General features: G+C 42.0%; 1 protein-coding gene across 1 annotated transcript; it reads left to right on the plus strand.

Annotated features, from left to right (window-relative positions):
* The first annotated feature begins 805 nt into the window (after positions 1–805).
* Positions 806–7,571, plus strand: syt4 (synaptotagmin IV). The gene is made up of 5 exons (XM_063900767.1): positions 806–1,092; positions 2,980–3,599; positions 3,680–4,003; positions 6,624–6,744; positions 7,159–7,571. Exons 1-5 carry the CDS (start codon positions 1,059–1,061, stop codon positions 7,476–7,478), a joined length of 1,419 nt encoding a protein of 472 aa, XP_063756837.1. The 5' UTR covers positions 806–1,058; the 3' UTR covers positions 7,479–7,571.
* Positions 7,572–16,647: the final 9,076 nt, after the last annotated feature.

Below are 16,647 nucleotides of genomic sequence, written 5' to 3' on the forward strand. Positions count from 1 at the left end.
TGAACACCAGGGGTCAGTATTTGATAATATCAGATGTTAAAGCTGTGGACTTGAGGCCTTTCTCACAGCACACATTTTCCCTTGACACAGTTAGAAAACACAATGATTATAACACTATCTAATAACTCTAAGGATGTCTCTGTTATTATCACACCTGTTTCTTTTCCCCCGGAACAAGTCAACATGTCTTCTGGGGAACTGCATTTACAGAACACTTTGACTTGTGTGATCTCTTTTTCCAAATATGTAACCACATTAGTTTTACTTTTTCATCACAGTTAGACCCATGAGGGTTTCACCTTATTGACTTTGAGTCTGATTACTTTTTTTGTGCAATATTTAAAAAAGGTGCATTATTCATTTGACTGTAAACAGTATTTATCATAAACACTGAAGACTATTAAATAAGGTGGTAATAGTAAACCTGTTACCCTCATTAATATCAGCATATATCAGAGAAAAAACATCAGTGCAAAGAAATCTGCCAAATGACCACTTCCATAGATGTAACACACACACACACACACACACACACACACACACACACACACACACACACACACACACACACACACACACACACACACACACACACACACACACACACACGGAGGAGAGATATACAGACTAAGACCGTTCACTTCCTAACAATCAATCAGGGCGATTGACATAAATGGTGGTGCTGCTACTCCGGGGGTCCTGCTTTCACGGGCAGCCTCCGTCACTACTGCGTCAGCACCGGTGAGCTCAGCGTTACCGGTGGGGAGGGGGGAGATAGGGAGGGAGGAAGGGAGAGAGGGAGGGAGAGAAACGGGGTGTTGCCGCCTCTGAGACTCACGCACCACAGAGTAACAGCAGCAGCAGTGCGAGGAACACAGCATCCCTCCATCCTTCTCTCTGGGAAAGCAACCACTGCCGTTTCTTCAATAATTGACGCCGTACGAAACCTTCTGCATTTTTAAACACAATCAAAGCAGAGACCGTGTGGAGATACACTGCACAGCGTCACCGGGAGAGAAGTAAGTGGGAGGAGAGCTTCAGCACTTCGGACAGCGAACATGGCTCCAATGGTGGAGGAAGGGGCTCAGCTCGGTGAGTCGCTTTTATTAACCTCAAATGTGTGAGGCTGCTAATTGTAGCCTCGTGCTTCTAAATCTTCGTAGAGTTATTAGTCGTTCTGCGTGACTCAAATGTAATAGCTAGCCGTATTATTGCGATATTTTATCACATTACATTATTTAAAGAAAATAACAATGATACATGTATCTGACAGCAGTAAAATGTAATTCATTTAGTAGAGCGAAAGTGAACGGCTTTGTCCAGTGTGTTGCCCAACTCGATACAATTACGTGTTTATGAATAACCTCCATTTTGCAGCTAGCTTAAAGGCGACAGCTAATTATTTGGAGAAACAGCCCATTGGGTGTGGGTGACTTCTTTTACGATATTAATATTAGAAAATGGTGTTACTACAGCACAGGTGGAGCCTGTAAAGCCTTTATTTCCCCTCGGTTCAGCTGCTCCCTCCCGTGGCTCCATCCATCTGTCTGTTGTTGTTGCCCTGAAAACAACTCCACCCAGGATGTTGGGGTGAAATATTAATGACAGGAGAAATCATGTGCTGTGTACTGACATGAGCTTACTATCCCTCCCTATTAAGATGCAGTCCCTTTTGGTTGCTAATCCACTAGATGGATACTATGCCTGCAACTATCACAGAATAATTAGTATATAGGCATCATTTCCATAGAATGATACAACAATTATGAATTACTTACAGGCCTATATGATCAGAAATGGCAGCAAGGAAGTGAAACTGTTGGGATATGTCATTGTTAACCTGTAAATTCCTGTACAAAAACACATTGTTTTTTAGTGTTAGCATTACAATTTCAGCCTCAGAATTAATAACCCATAATCTAATGCGAGTTAACTACAGTGCATATCATTCCAGTTAAAAAAGTCACAACTACCAGCGTGATCTCCCCCCCACCCCTCTCTCTGTGTCTCTTTGAATGGGTGTTAACCTGAGTGCTTTTCCACTGGCTGCCCTCTTGACTGCAGGAAATGCTGCACTTTTCCTCTATTGAAATTGACCTATTAACTAACTGCATGAGAAGGCAGCATGATTGCTGTTGAGTCACCGTTCAACACCACAAAACAAAAGACACAAGCATTGAGTGGCAAATATCCCAGTAATTTGTCTCCATAGTAACGTCTTAGTGGCAGTAAAGCAGACAAAAGTACCATTAAAATTAATTCTGACCTTAAAGTAGCACTTCTGTTGAAGGGGATGTGGCCGTATTCTCATTGAGTTAAATAAAATGATCCTTTTCTGGTATGAGAAATTTAAATAAATATAACACAGGGCCTATTACGAATGTCGGCACTGAACACAATACTTGCAAATGGGATATCACGGTGATCCATGATGCTTTGCCCAAAATAAATGTAATATAAAATTAGATTTGCCGTAATACATAAGCCTGTATCTGTTCTCTTTATCGGCCAGAATTTTCCAGATGTCTTCCATTAGAGGTCTCATCGTCAGTCAACAAAATGGACTGGCTTATCATAATAAATATACAATGATATTTGAGCCTTTTTCCTCTCTATTTTGTGCCGTAATAGAGGTCTTGTAACTTTCTATTCCAGCCATGTTTATAAGCCTGACATCAAGACATGTCATTAGATAGTTTTCTCAGCAGATATATACCAAAGGTTTCCTGTTGATGTACTCCAGCCAGATATGGAATATGAACAATCACCAACAGATTGTGTTGTTTTCATCTCCATCTGACTCAAAACTGCAGCCTGCGTCAGTCACAAAATGGAACCAGTTGCCTCAGTGCAACAATAAAATCTGTTGAGGTGAACTGTTGTTTTACTGTGGCTTGCTTCACAGTGTGTGGATAGACATTTCTAACCAATGAAATATTTCTCCTTCCCCCCCTGGACTCTCTACATCCTCCTCCACAGTGGCAGTGCCAGTAGGTGTTGCTGTGGTGAGTGTCTTCGGCCTTGTCTTCACTGTGTCAGCCTTTGCATGGATCTGCTGCCAGCGTAAAAACACCAAATCCCAGAAGACACCTCCTTATAAGTTTGTGCACATGCTCAAAGGGGTCGACATCTACCCGGAGAGCCTCAGCGGTAAGAAGAAGTTTGCTGCGGCTGCCGCCACCTCGAATAACGACACCAGTAAAACTGATGTTAATGGGAACTGCCACACTGCCACCACATTGAATCCCACCGGCACCGGTAAACTGGCCTCCAGTCCAAATGGATCGAAGCCGGAACTGCATCTGGATCTGGAGAAAAGGGACCTGAATGGAAACTTCACCACAAAACCATTTCATCACCACCACCAGAAGGTGCGCAGCTCCCCGGACCTGGAGCTGCCCTCTCCCCATGCTGGGTTCACACAACCTGGTGTGACGGACCACCGTGACATTCCCTCACCATCCAGCACCCTCTCCAGCCAGGCGCCCACCCCGGCTGTGGACAAGCCCCATGGAGAGGAGAGGGATGCTGGGCTGGGGACCCTCCACTTCTCCCTGGAATACCAGCCGGAGAAGAAGGCCTTCATCGTCCATATCAAGGTACTGTGTGTGTTCCTGATTAGGTGTTGTTTTTCTGATCAATATAGCTTCATTGACTGATTGATGACTTTTTGCTGCAGGAAGCCCATGGCCTGACCCCGACTGATGAGCAGTCCCTGACCTCTGACCCTTACATCAAGCTGACCCTGCTGCCTGAGAAAAAGCACCGGGTGAAGACCAGGGTCCTGAGGAAGACGCTGGACCCCGCCTTTGATGAGACCTTTAGCTTCTATGGGATCCCGCTGGCCCGAGTGTCAGATTTGGCCCTCCACTTCATGGTGCTGAGCTTTGATAGGTTCTCCCGTGATGAGGTCATCGGAGAGACCCTCGTACCCTTGTCTGGGATCGACTTATCCGAGGGGCGCGTCCTGATGAGCCGGGAGATCATCAAGAAAAATCTCAAGGTAAGATCTCAAACAATTTTCCGGAGTTTTAACCTTTTAATTTGATTATTTTATCATATACGTTTTTTAGGCAGATTATTTGGGATCAAATTAATGACACATTGTGTTTTAAATGATTTTAGACATGCAAGCATATTTATTTTATATAGCAAATTACAAAACTGCCCTTGTGCTACCAAATTGCCAATATGAATCAGTGCAAAAATCTGTACATAATTGTCCTTAAATCCAATTTGTCATTTAAATTGAATGATTTGTTATCACGAACCCGGGTGAATTGTTTCATACTGCTTTCAAGTGTTCATTTAGCTCTAATGGCATTTTGCAAATGCGTTGTAGCAGTTCACACACATTGTATCAGTCACTAGTTAAGTTATCTGTTGTTGTTGAATGAAGCAAATGGGGGTTAAGAAATGCATCCCATGTGATGAGGAGATGAGATCTGTTGCACCAATATGGATTTGACAGCTGATGCTGAGGTCTGTTGTTGTTCTTAAATGAACTGTTGTGAGTTTGGATTTATGAAAGTCTTTATTGTTCTTTTTTTTTTGTCTCAACCCATTCAGCTTCAGGTTATTATCCCCTTCATTGAGTTAAACAAATTCTAAAGGACCCAAAATTTGAATTTAACCTTGCTTTCAGTAACACAAAATATGGCTAATTTATATTTTCTTCAGAGAAGATCTGTTTGTCAATCAAACACACAGAAAAAAAGAAAGTAGGGGACAGTGACAGGGACATTTTTACAATCCCAGTGGTGTATTGGATGGAGTGATATCTACACCACACCCTTATGGATCTAGGGGATGGTGGTCAATATACTTGCTACTGCAGATTGGCTGTTCCTGGCAACTGTAAGGACCACAAATGTACTTTTCCAGTCATACACTTTCCTTTTAGAGAAATGTCATTTACTGTGGTATCACAGCCATTTATGCAATGTGAGATGGAGACAACTGTGACAAAAAATGGGTATATTTCCCAGAAATGCATTGGGCTAAACTTGGATAATAACAGCAGGGTTGGCTGCATTACATCCAGGTGAATTTAAACTGCTGTAAGATGATATCTCTATCCCTATCTGTCTGTGGTCTGGGATACAGCAGATGGTTTGGCTGTACATGAGGATTCGTCCATTACAGGTGGAATGTGAGATGATATCAATGTAATTATAGAACTGTGGGCTCTGCTTTAATGGAAGCACTGTGCCTAGGTGGGAGAGGATATGTTCATGTGTAATATCTTCAAAGATCTCTGAAAGGATGTAGCGCTCCAGAGAAGTGCCGGGAATTCAGATACTGAGAAATAATAAAACCCCCCTGAGCAGAGCTCCCTTCTGCAATTTTATCATCAAGTGGATTATATTTCTCAAAAGATGTTCTGCTGGCTCTCTCCAGGCTGAGACGCATTGCTTTTTCAGTTCCATTTCTCATTTGGGTCCCAGGAGAGACGTGTCTAACAAAGCTCTGCTGCAGGGAGGGGTCTGCTGTGCCCGAACGCTTTTTAGTGCAATCCACAGAAAATGTGTTTACGGATCCAGCATATGTTTTGCAGTGCTCTTCTGGATGTTTTTGTATTTGAATTTTGACTAGTGAAAAGAAAACCGTAGTTGTTGGAATGTAAATGTTTCTTTATATAAAGACAGCATCCTGGAACTTTTTTAAGTGCGTTAGAAAAAGCCACCTAACATAAAAGTGGAAACAACATTTGTTGGTCTTTTCAGAGTGCCTAAACAGAACAGTTCACAAATATCACATCCAGTATTAAATATGTCCATGGCAACAATGTGTGTGACACATTTTGGCTGAATCCTCTCATTTAGAGCCGTCTACTTTGTCTCTCTGATTAGAAGCAGCCCTTTGCTAGGGTGGTGGCTCTCTTTGTGTGAGTGGCATAGATTTTGCATCACTGCTTCGTGTGTGTGTGTGTGTGTGTGTGTGTGTGTGTGTGTGTGTGTGTGTGTGTGTGTGTGAGAATACAGGGGTTCAGAGAATCGATACAGCGCGTCTCAAACAGTGTAGCCATCGCCCTTTTGTCCCCGTAGAGAATGATAAAAAGGAATACAGGATATATTTTTTTCTTGTCTAATAAATCTCCCTAGAGGAACGGTAAATCTGCGACACACTTTCAGAGACTTAAACATCATGTTTGTGCTGGAAGTTGTCTTTATCTTCGTACTACTTCTCTTTGCCATGGAAACCATGAGCCGAGGCATGACATCGCGTTAGGTGTGATCACAGCATCCGAGGCGCCAACTCTCCTGGGAGTGGACACAGACATGATGTGTGTGTATCGCAAGTCGAGTACAGAACAGGGAGCTTCTCAGTCACACATTTTTGCAAGTTGTGACTTGAGAACACACCGTATGAGCAGGTGTGCTTATTAAGTCGACAGCCATTTAATCTGGCACAATTTGTGGAGGCAGGTTTCACCACATCATTGTTGATAATAGCTAAGTAACTTATTTTTAGGATTAATACATAGATTTGCTAATAGTTACATCATATAATGCATGACTATATGAAATCTTTGGATATTTTTCCTTTGTTAAACTTGAAGGAAAGAAAGATGTACATACAGGATGATGGCATTTATGAACCCCTACTCTGTCTCTCCACAGAAGTCCTCAGGTCGAGGGGAGCTGCTTCTCTCCCTGTGCTACCAGTCCACCACCAACACTCTGACTGTGGTCGTCCTCAAAGCTCGCCACCTGCCCAAGACTGAAAACAATGGACCTACAGGTACAAACACATGTAGAGAAACATATCAAATGCCATCCACAAATGCATTTGTGCCTCACCCTCCTCCACATAACCATGAACAGATAAAACGAAATCACTCTCCTTTTCCTGCCAAGCAGCCCAGACTACTTTGGATGCAGTGATAGTTTCCATTATGACACCGCCACCGCACTGAAGTAATCTGATCAGGATGTGATAGAGAGCACTTTAGTGACAAGCACACACACACATACGCACACCAAGTGTTTACTCAGCCTCTTTTGTCCTCATCACGAACATCCATCATTTCCGCTCCATCGATCGCCGTATTGATCGGGCTTAGGAATAATATGCCACTCTAGAACCGCTGCAGGGATAGTCACCAAGCCCTTTTTTTTTGCTTTTGACCTTACTTTGATCATTGTCCTTCTCTAGATCCGTACGTCAAGGTGAACATGTACAACGGCAAGAAGCGTGTGTGTAAGAAGAAGACCCACGTGAAGAAGTGTTCCCCTAACCCGGTCTTCAACGAGCTCTTTGTCTTTGATCTGCCCTCCGAAGAGGGCCTGAGGGACACCAGCGTGGAGCTGCTGCTGATGGACTCAGACATGGGCAACTCCCGCTGCCCCAACACCGTCCTGGGACGTGTGGTGCTGGGCACATCGGTGGCGGGCACGTCTGGCGAGCACTGGAGGGAGATCTGCGAGCACCCGCGCCGCCAGATCGCCAAATGGCACGGTTTGTCGGAGGATTAGAAGGGGGTTGGTATTTGATCTGGTCCAACCACGAGAGGGATGGATTGAGGATGGGCGGAATTAAACACATTGGACTTTCAGTGGGGGCGGGTGGGAAACAAGGGGAGGGGCTTTGATGTTGTTGGGGTGGAAGGGGGTCATTTGAAGTGATGTCATCATTCAATCAATCATTCACTTTGAAGTTATCGGGGTTCGGCGGGGAGGGCGGGCCATGACAAAGGGAACCCTGTAGCTTTAAATGAACCCAAAGACTGTCCCAGAAAATCACCTGGTAACATGCAACATTATCTCCATGGCAACAATCAATTGTCAAGGTAACAGTGTGCAGTGCAGAATGTCTTAAATGTCGCAATTACTCTTCTTCTTTATCTCTTCTTCTTTTCTTTTTGTTCTTCTTCTTCTCTTTCTTTGGCTATTCCTCCTATAAATAGTAACCTAGTTCATCGTATGAAAACCAGAATGAACCACATCTGACAACGCTGTAAAAAATGTGGATTATTAAAAGTTTATTTTATAATGAAAATGTTTTCTTCATAAAGATGTAGATTGGTTTTATTTATGTTCTTGTTTTGTACTCTTATGGTTGATTTGTTGGACATGTTTTGTAAGTATAAGTGGTATTGCATATATGATTACATATTGAGTACAAGACAGCCTAAATTAGGTGGTTCGAGAAAAAAGATTAGAAAAGACCGAGTGCACTGGGGACAGTTGGCTGTGTGTGTGTGTGTGTGTGTGTGTGTGTACGAGTGTGTGTGCGTGCGAGTGTGTGTGCGTGTGTGCATGTGTGTTAGCTCTACAGAAATGTAAGCCACATAATGTTTACTGTAGGTGTTTTGTCCCCCTTACTGTGAGCACAAAGACAGGTGAAATGCAAATGTATGTACCTTACTATAAAATATGGCAAGTTCTGAGAAAGAAAACAGAGTTTGAAGTATTTATTTCACAAGCACGTGGGTGTGTGTGTTTGTTGCAAATACCTGAATACCATTAGACGCAACGTCACATCCAACAGCTCCATTTCCCGGAAATCACTCATAAGATTGTTCTAAGGTAAAATGCTGTTTTAATATTATAACACCACAAACATAATCTGGTTATGGATTGGCGTCCTGACCTCAGCATCCTGAGGGATGACATCACTGGGCCCATGTCCACGTCTGATGATGTAATAAGTGCTGAGTGGCTAAGTGCTCGAGGATGTAGTCATCGAGTCTGAATTTAATATCGGCTAAGTGGTTCAGTGAGGAAGGGCAGCTGGCTCAGCACGATTGCTTTTTTATTCCTTTCCTAAAAATAGAGATTAAACTAAGAATTGTAACCTCTGTCTTTGTACTGCCTCTTCTCCCAGTGTTTGCTTTAGTCTCCTCTGTTTCATCATGTGTTTGCTGCTGAAACCTCTAGAGAAGTGGGATGTTATGTCACTCTGCCCTTCCTCAGTGGACTTGACCTGGGACAGCGCTCTCTGAGAAGGCTTTCTATTTAAAACCTCTGCTGTCATCTTAAAGCAATACAAAACAACTGTGCAATGTGCAGTATGACTACCATCCCCCTATTCCTCATTTCGTCTGGCTTACTAATCACGATTAAGCCATTTAGAAGATGCTCTTATGTGAAGTCTTAAACAGTGTCCTGAACAGTGACTGAGTTAGTGTGTGCAATCTGCATGAAATGCCATTTTCAGAGCTAATGAAACCCTCCAGCATCAAATCTACCACACACTTTCCCCCACTTTTAAAATTGTTCAGACGTATTGATCAAAGCGATTCCTCCCTACTAGTTTACTCTACTTTCATGCTTGTCTCTGAAAAACATAATTCAAAAGATGAAACACTGGTGCAGAAAAAAAGACAATCAATGAAAAGAAGAGCAATATCTCCCCCAAACTAATAATGATAGTGCCGCAGAAAGATTCTTCAAAAGACCTCAAGGTTCTCTTTTGATAGAAAATGATTATTTGATTATGCCTAAACTATTTATGTTTTCAACCATTTAGTGACTCTAATTTAATTTGTGTAGCTTTTTGTTTTCTCATTGATTGAATAGGCAGACAGCCTTTCAGCCGCCCTGAACCTCTCAGACACACTCCTTCACATCCTTCAGATTCCACACTTATTTTACAGCCACTTCAGCTCAGACTCAGGAAACTGGTGCAGCTGAAGAGACTACTGTGTGTAGAGGAACAGCATACATTAGCATGCTAAGTACTGAAAGGTGTGTTTAATGCATCCACAGTACAGCAGAAAGCACTGCGAGACACTTCTGTGATGCAGAACTTGACCCTTGACATCCTCAATACAATCTGTTCACACACACACACACACACACACACACACACACACACACACGCACACATTTTTGCCCTTATGTACATCAATATGTGCCTTGTCTTGATCTAGACATCTGTCCCTGTGAGGTCAAGTCAATCTGTTGCTGCAGGAATCGAATACAATCACTCAGTGTGTCTCTGCTTAGAATACAGAGAAGGCCTTAAATGTGTGTGTGCATGTATTTGTGTGGAAGAGGGTGCTTTGTCCTAATTAGGGATCTTATGGGAGAGTACACGAACCAAATGAGATATTTCTGTACTTATTATTGCCTCTCATTACCAACGTCTCTTAGTCCAAATTACCCGGCTCCTTTTATGCTGCAAATAAAAAGAGGCATCACTGTAAATGACCGAAAAAGCTGTAATGGGCTAGATATTATGTGAATTAGAGACGCAGGGGTATTAAAAGAGAAAATATGAAGTCTGATCTGGGTTGCCCAGCTGTTCGTAGATGTGTAGTCTTGCTATCAGCTATTATTTAGTTTTATCTACACAAAATAAATGTACTTAATTTGGATTGCGCTTAAACACACCTGAATTTCAGTTTAATACGTGCAATTTGGTTGCCAGGAAACATTGTTAGTGCAGTGTGGAAATCAATGAAAATAAATTGTAATGTATTCAACTTTACTGTCAATCATAGCTATCAGATGGAGAAATGTGTGTTTGGAGTTAGTTTACATTTTTTGATTGAGGTTTTTTTTTAAGTCCTATCCGATTGCATCATTATTCAACGGCATTCTGATTGAGTGTCAGGTCAAATAAGTCGATATATTAATAAGAATTATTCCTAGCACCAGTTTTATGGCTCCTGGTCTCTGAAATACACCACAAATTAGATTGTGAGTCGACTAAAGATCAATCTGCAGAGGGAGGAGATGAAATGAGGAGATGAAAGTTTTCAAAGTGACACCACAGGAGTGGAGGAGGGTTAGATAGATGGCTGGATGGATAGATGGGAAGAAGAGGTGAGAGAAGAGTCAGACAGGAAGGAAGAAAGGTGGGGAGAGGGATGAAATAAGGCCAAGTTGAGATATGAGGTAGAGGAGAGGGAGACTGGAATGAGAAAGTCGAACAAGGGTGAAAGAGAGATGAGTCGGCGATGATGAGTGTGGGTTAGCAGGAGGTGTAGGAGGATTTCTGAGGGTCGTTTCAGATAATGAAATGACAGGAATGTAATGAAGAGGCTCTGCTCTTTTTACTATTACTGTCATACTTCATAAGGGGCAAACTACACCCACCATCCTGTGCATATCTAATGTGCAGTTTCATAAGGATTCAGTTTAAGTGGTGTTAGGTTCAAAATGAGGAATGAGGAAATAAAAACATTACGTTTTAGCTTAAGATACATTTTTTACATACTGTAAGATAACACAGAGTTGTATTACCTCAGTCATGTAATAAATTAAATGATACTACGTTGCTTTCATTGGCTACATTTGTTAAAATAAATCCAAGTACATTTTTAGTTTGGACTATCAATCCATACTCTCCTTCTTTTTCAGCCCTTATACTACATCACATACATTTCTTTCTTGCTCCCGACATAATTACTAATACCAGTATAGCTCACCGCCTTCTTGTTTATCAGGGGGCCACGTTGTGAATACATAGCAGGCCCCTCTAAACCATATCAGCGAGGCTGAAAACGACTGAAATTGGCCATTTAATGGGCTGATAACATTCAAAGCCTGAAATATATGTTCATTATGATTACTTGTTATCTAATTTTTGTTGCAATAACTATAATTTCCTCTTTATTTTCACCATTACATCATTAAACCATCATAATCAAATAGTTATGTCAGCTTGAAGCAATACTTTTTATAATGTGCTAACACATAAAACATCAAAATCCCCTCTGTTTTACAGTGTCTTACTGACCAAAGCATGTGAGTTACTGGAAAACATGTTTTGTTTATGTTTGTACATGTACAGTAATTCTCAGAAATCTATATATAACATTTTATGTAACCCTCAAGGCTGCGCTTGAGATGAGATGAAAGAGAGGTATTTATATAACCTGTTATCAGTGTTGTATCTGAACCTGAGGCACACTAACACAAATACACAGAAGGGTCTGTCTGTCTGCCTGCCTGCCTGCCTGCCTGCCTGCCTGCCTGCCTGCCTGCCTGCCTGCCTGTCTGTCTGTCTGTCTGTCTGTCTGTCTGTCTGTCTGTCTGTCTGTCTGTCTGTCTGTCTGTCTGTCTGTCTGTCTGTCTGTCTGTCTGTCTGTCTGTCTGTCTGTCTGTCTGTCTGTCTGTCTGTCTGTCTGTCTGTCTGTCTGTCTGTCTAATGCACTGTGGCACAGATGGGGTGAGTCATCATGGAAATTAACTTCAGACACACAGACAAGTTTTATTGAGTCCTTTATGTTCAGCAAACACACCCACTGAAACATTGAACACCCATTAATGTATACCTTTGCACACACAGTACACACCCATAAAACCATATTTACACTAATTATTGTACACTTTGAAGTGCATATTCCAAGCAACCGCGATCATTGACTCTAAAGGGACAATAACATCTACCATCCGCTTCAATGCTCGATACAAAACCCACACACACTAATGACCCGTTTTGTGGGGACTGAAGGCTGCCCATTAGTCAGGTTTGTGAGAGCAGAGAGAAAAAGATTAGTTAACGGCTGGAGGCGTTAGAGGGGAAAACGCTGACATTAGTTAATGAGAGCAAACAATCGCTTGGGGAGTTTCTGCACAACATGGGACAAACCAAGTGTCAGTGTAACATACTGTGAAATATTTACACTTTTTTCTTTAGCTATTCTTTTAACTCTAAAACATGTAATCCCTTAATGTGTTTGGAACTGCTTCATTTGAATATCCTATGTAAGCGGTTATGTGTTGTGGGAGGCTGTCTGCAAGCTTTCATAGCACTGATTAACAACCCTGCAGGGAGGAACCAATCAGCTGCTTTTGTGTTCAGTTAAAATAAAATCTGAAGGACTAATTATATGCAAAGTCTGCTTTAAGTTCCATACTCCACAGGTCCCCCTCAGACAGAATCAGAGTTGGCTTCAACATATTTAAAGTATCTCAATCTATTCCGGTATTACCATATCAAGTATCAAGTAAGGCAATGTTAAGTCATGTGTTCATGTTATACCTGTTTATTTACAACATTTGGAGGTAAAAAATATTTGTTTTCAACCTGAATCAAAAATATTAAGGAATGTTGTGAAGCACTCCTGTCAAACCTGTCCAAATGCATTGGTCTTCATTTTAAAACAATCTGGACGAAATTAGATCAAGAAGTATTAGTAGAGGTTGTTAGTGAATTGCAGCCTCACTCACTTTAACCAATCGAGACACATCCTGCGACATTTCAACCAATGAAGTAGAGGATCCATATGTGTTACCAAGGCAACCGCCACAGTCCCTATCCTTGAGAAAGGCGGCAAAAGAGATTTACAGCAAAACCCTGTTGGGTTTACGACACAGAGCCTGTAAAAGATGCAGCCACTTGGGGGCAAGAGCACGTGTGTGTGTGTGTGTGTATGTGTGTGCCTTAAACAGACACACGTGCTCTTGCCCCCAGGTGGCTGCACACACACACACACACACACACACACACACACACACACACACACACACACACACACACACACACACACACACACACACACACGGACACACACCAAAGGTTAAAAACAGGTTTGCTGGTCTCTTGCCTTGACATTACCTTTGCTGTCATGGCAACTGTAGTAGGTAGCAGGGCGGTGGAGAGCCAGAGAGACGCAGAGAGGGGATATATACCAGAGGAGGAGAAGTTGGAGGAGAAGGATTGTAGTGCAGGAGGCAGGAGATGGATGGGGAACGGGGGGGGGGGGGGGGGGCAGCCTGAAATATTGGGCAGGAGAAGGACAATGATTTCGCCCATGTGGTCCCTTACAGAGCACTATAATAGTTGGGTCAAGCTTTAAATATGGTAAAGATATACTGTAAGTATTATATTTCATATAATGGCCTTTAGAACATACACTCATTTGATGTATTGACTATTAAGACTAATTAGAGACCAATCTATTGGTATTTGCAAAGCCTGGTTAGAATCCTGTCTAATTATGTATGCCAAATCTTCCCAGCAGCATCAATTACATTATACTTTCATTTCAAAAGTATCACGTCCAACATCATCCAACAACATAATGACAACATATCTAAAAGTACTTTTGACTTGTTTCGAAAATGTATTAAGCAGTAGCCATTTAATTCTTCACAAAAAGGAAATGTAAAATGAGTCTTCCAGATTGAATCCCCAGTTTGACATACCCTCATCAGCTTTATCGCCTCATATTTCCACAGCTGGTGCAGAGACGACGAAAGGTGTGGCTAATGGTCTGCAGAGAGGAGGGCAGGGGAAGATCAAAGGGGCAACCAAATCAGAGCCCGGATGATTGTGAGAGAGTGTGAGATTGGTGGGAATTTCATGAGTCGTTAACAGATGTTTTACAGCCCAGGGCGACACATGAAGGGATTGAAAAACTTCCTTTTGATCCCTACCGTACCATTCTCCCTAGTTTCTCTCCCTGTCTGTGTTTCTTCACTTTTTATTTATCACTGTGCAATTCTCAGAACTCCCTCTCCTCTTCCTCACTGCATCAGCTTTCAGATGCAGCTCTCGTAACCACTCTGCTGTCTCTGCCAGCCTCTCACACACACACACACACACACACACACACACACACACACACACACACACACACACACACACACACACACACACACACACACACACACACACACACACACACACACACCATGTTGTAAAACCACAGAGTTTGTGTATCCTCGATTGCCCTTCCTTCTTACCTCTGTCAGTCTTTTCGTCCCGTATACAACATACATACAATGTGATACTTTTTTTATGTTCACTGATGTAAAAGAAAGGAATTAATAAATAATCGAGGGAAGTATAGACTACACTAAAGTGAGATGCGATGCATGACTCACCAGCTGTCATTACATGACAATTGACACGTAATACACACAAACACACACACACAGTCACACACTGCTCTGCACATATTCAATTCAGCCCATGTTTGAAACTAAGCTCAGTGTAATTACTTGCTTAACATTTTGCTGACTATCACTGTGTGCGTGCGTGCGTGCGTGCGTGCGTGCGTGCGTGTGTTCAATTTCCATGTTGAATCTTTGATAACCTCACGTCTTGTTTTATTGTCTGTGATAATTTCATTTTGATAATTGATGCTGTTAATGGTCACCTGTGTCGCATTACAGAGAAAGTCATATTCTCAGTGATAACCATTTAAATATATTAATTTCAAAATGTTATTTTCTTTTTTTTGAAAATTGGAAGTTAACTTTTGCAAAGGCCGAGAAAGATAGATATGTTTAAATAGGCAAAAAAGAAGTTATATTATAAATATGTAATATGGGGTTTGTCCACACACACTGTTTCCATGTTTGTTTGCTTTTATATTATAGTGCCCCAGCAGGGACGCCCCCCTGAAACAAACTCTTCGACATAAGTCTCTTTTTATGTGTTGGTTTGACGTCACCCTTCCTGTGTTTCACATGCAGCACAATGCACAGCCATCAAAGTGACTGATAGGATGCTGGACATTGTGAAACTCAGATCCGATCACAGACTACTTCTGCTATAAATGGCTCTTTGGAGTTCACGGCTGCTGGGCTCGCTGGATTAGCAGCTCAAGCATGCATTTGCAGTTGAGGCTTTTAGACTATTAATTTGCATAAAATTCAAAGGGAACAAAATCATGCACCTTTGTTCATGCATCTAAGATAGAAAAATGCAACACTGGGAATCTTATCAATTCAGCCCCTCTTTACAGAACCAAAATCCTGTTTCATTCAAATGGAGGCTAAAATTGATAGTTCTGTTGAGCTGAGAAGACTCTCCGACACCACTAAGTCATCCTCCTCCACTTCTTGTTCTCCAGATTTAGCAAAGCCAACCTTGATTTAAGAGGGTAAGTCAGGGCCAGGACCCCCGGAGACAGGAAGCTGTTGTGGGCTTAGTGGAGGCTCGGTGCTGGTTTGTCCAGCTCCCAGAGGTGGTGAAAAGACAGAAATCTACATTGCTATGTTAAATTGCAATGGATATGATATGCCACTTTATAATATGCCATTTTAAATGAATTTCCACCTTGACTTTGCACTGGATAAAGAGGGAGTGCAGTGATGGGGGTCGATGGAGTTAAAGAAGCAAAGCAGGGTCTGATGATTTTCTGGGTCAATGGCAGCACCACTTACTTGTTAACTGACAAAAGGAGAGATACACAAACACAGGTAGAAAGCAGACAAACACACACACCCTTGCAGAGTGGATCGTTAGGGCTTAGCCCCCGTAATGATCCCTTGTCTTCATCTGCTGCTGCTGGTTAATTGCTCAGCCGCTGGAGGCGAAAGCTATCGACCGGCTTGACACAATCCCATGACTCTCTCCGAGAAAAAAAGGGTTAGGCCACTGCAACATTAAAGATTCCTTCATATCTGCTAAGTGAGCAAATTATATTTTTAGATTCAGGTCACAAGAACATTCAATGAGAGCATGTTGGGTGGATAGTGTAACAGAAGATGAGGTTAATCGAACGTGTAATCTAAGATCAGTAAGGGAGAAAAAACAAAAATTCTCGAGGGAGTGGCACTGTATTCTAAGCTGGGAAACAATTTGAGTATACTTTATGTCTTGTGAGACAGCATCCCCTCAATGTCTACTTATATTAAATATTGAGTGCCCAATCTTCTACTGGCAATAGACTTCAGTTATAAAACTGTCTGAAATTACTCCCTTTACCTTCCCTTGTTTACTTCCTTAATGGGTTTA

Source organism: Eleginops maclovinus, chromosome 14 (genome assembly GCF_036324505.1).
Source record: "Eleginops maclovinus isolate JMC-PN-2008 ecotype Puerto Natales chromosome 14, JC_Emac_rtc_rv5, whole genome shotgun sequence".
Classification (NCBI taxonomy): domain Eukaryota; kingdom Metazoa; phylum Chordata; class Actinopteri; order Perciformes; family Eleginopidae; genus Eleginops; species Eleginops maclovinus.

What these genes read in the sequence shown, in the direction of transcription:
- syt4 (XM_063900767.1), top strand. Translation starts at nt 1,059, where the DNA reads ATGGCTCCAATGGTGGAGGAAGGGGCTCAGCTCG. An exon ending in GGAGGAAGGGGCTCAGCTCG is followed by an intron (nt 1,093 to 2,979) that starts GTGAGTCGCTTT and finishes CCTCCTCCACAG; the next exon opens with TGGCAGTGCCAGTAGGTGTT. An exon ending in CCTTCATCGTCCATATCAAG is followed by an intron (nt 3,600 to 3,679) that starts GTACTGTGTGTG and finishes TTTTTGCTGCAG; the next exon opens with GAAGCCCATGGCCTGACCCC.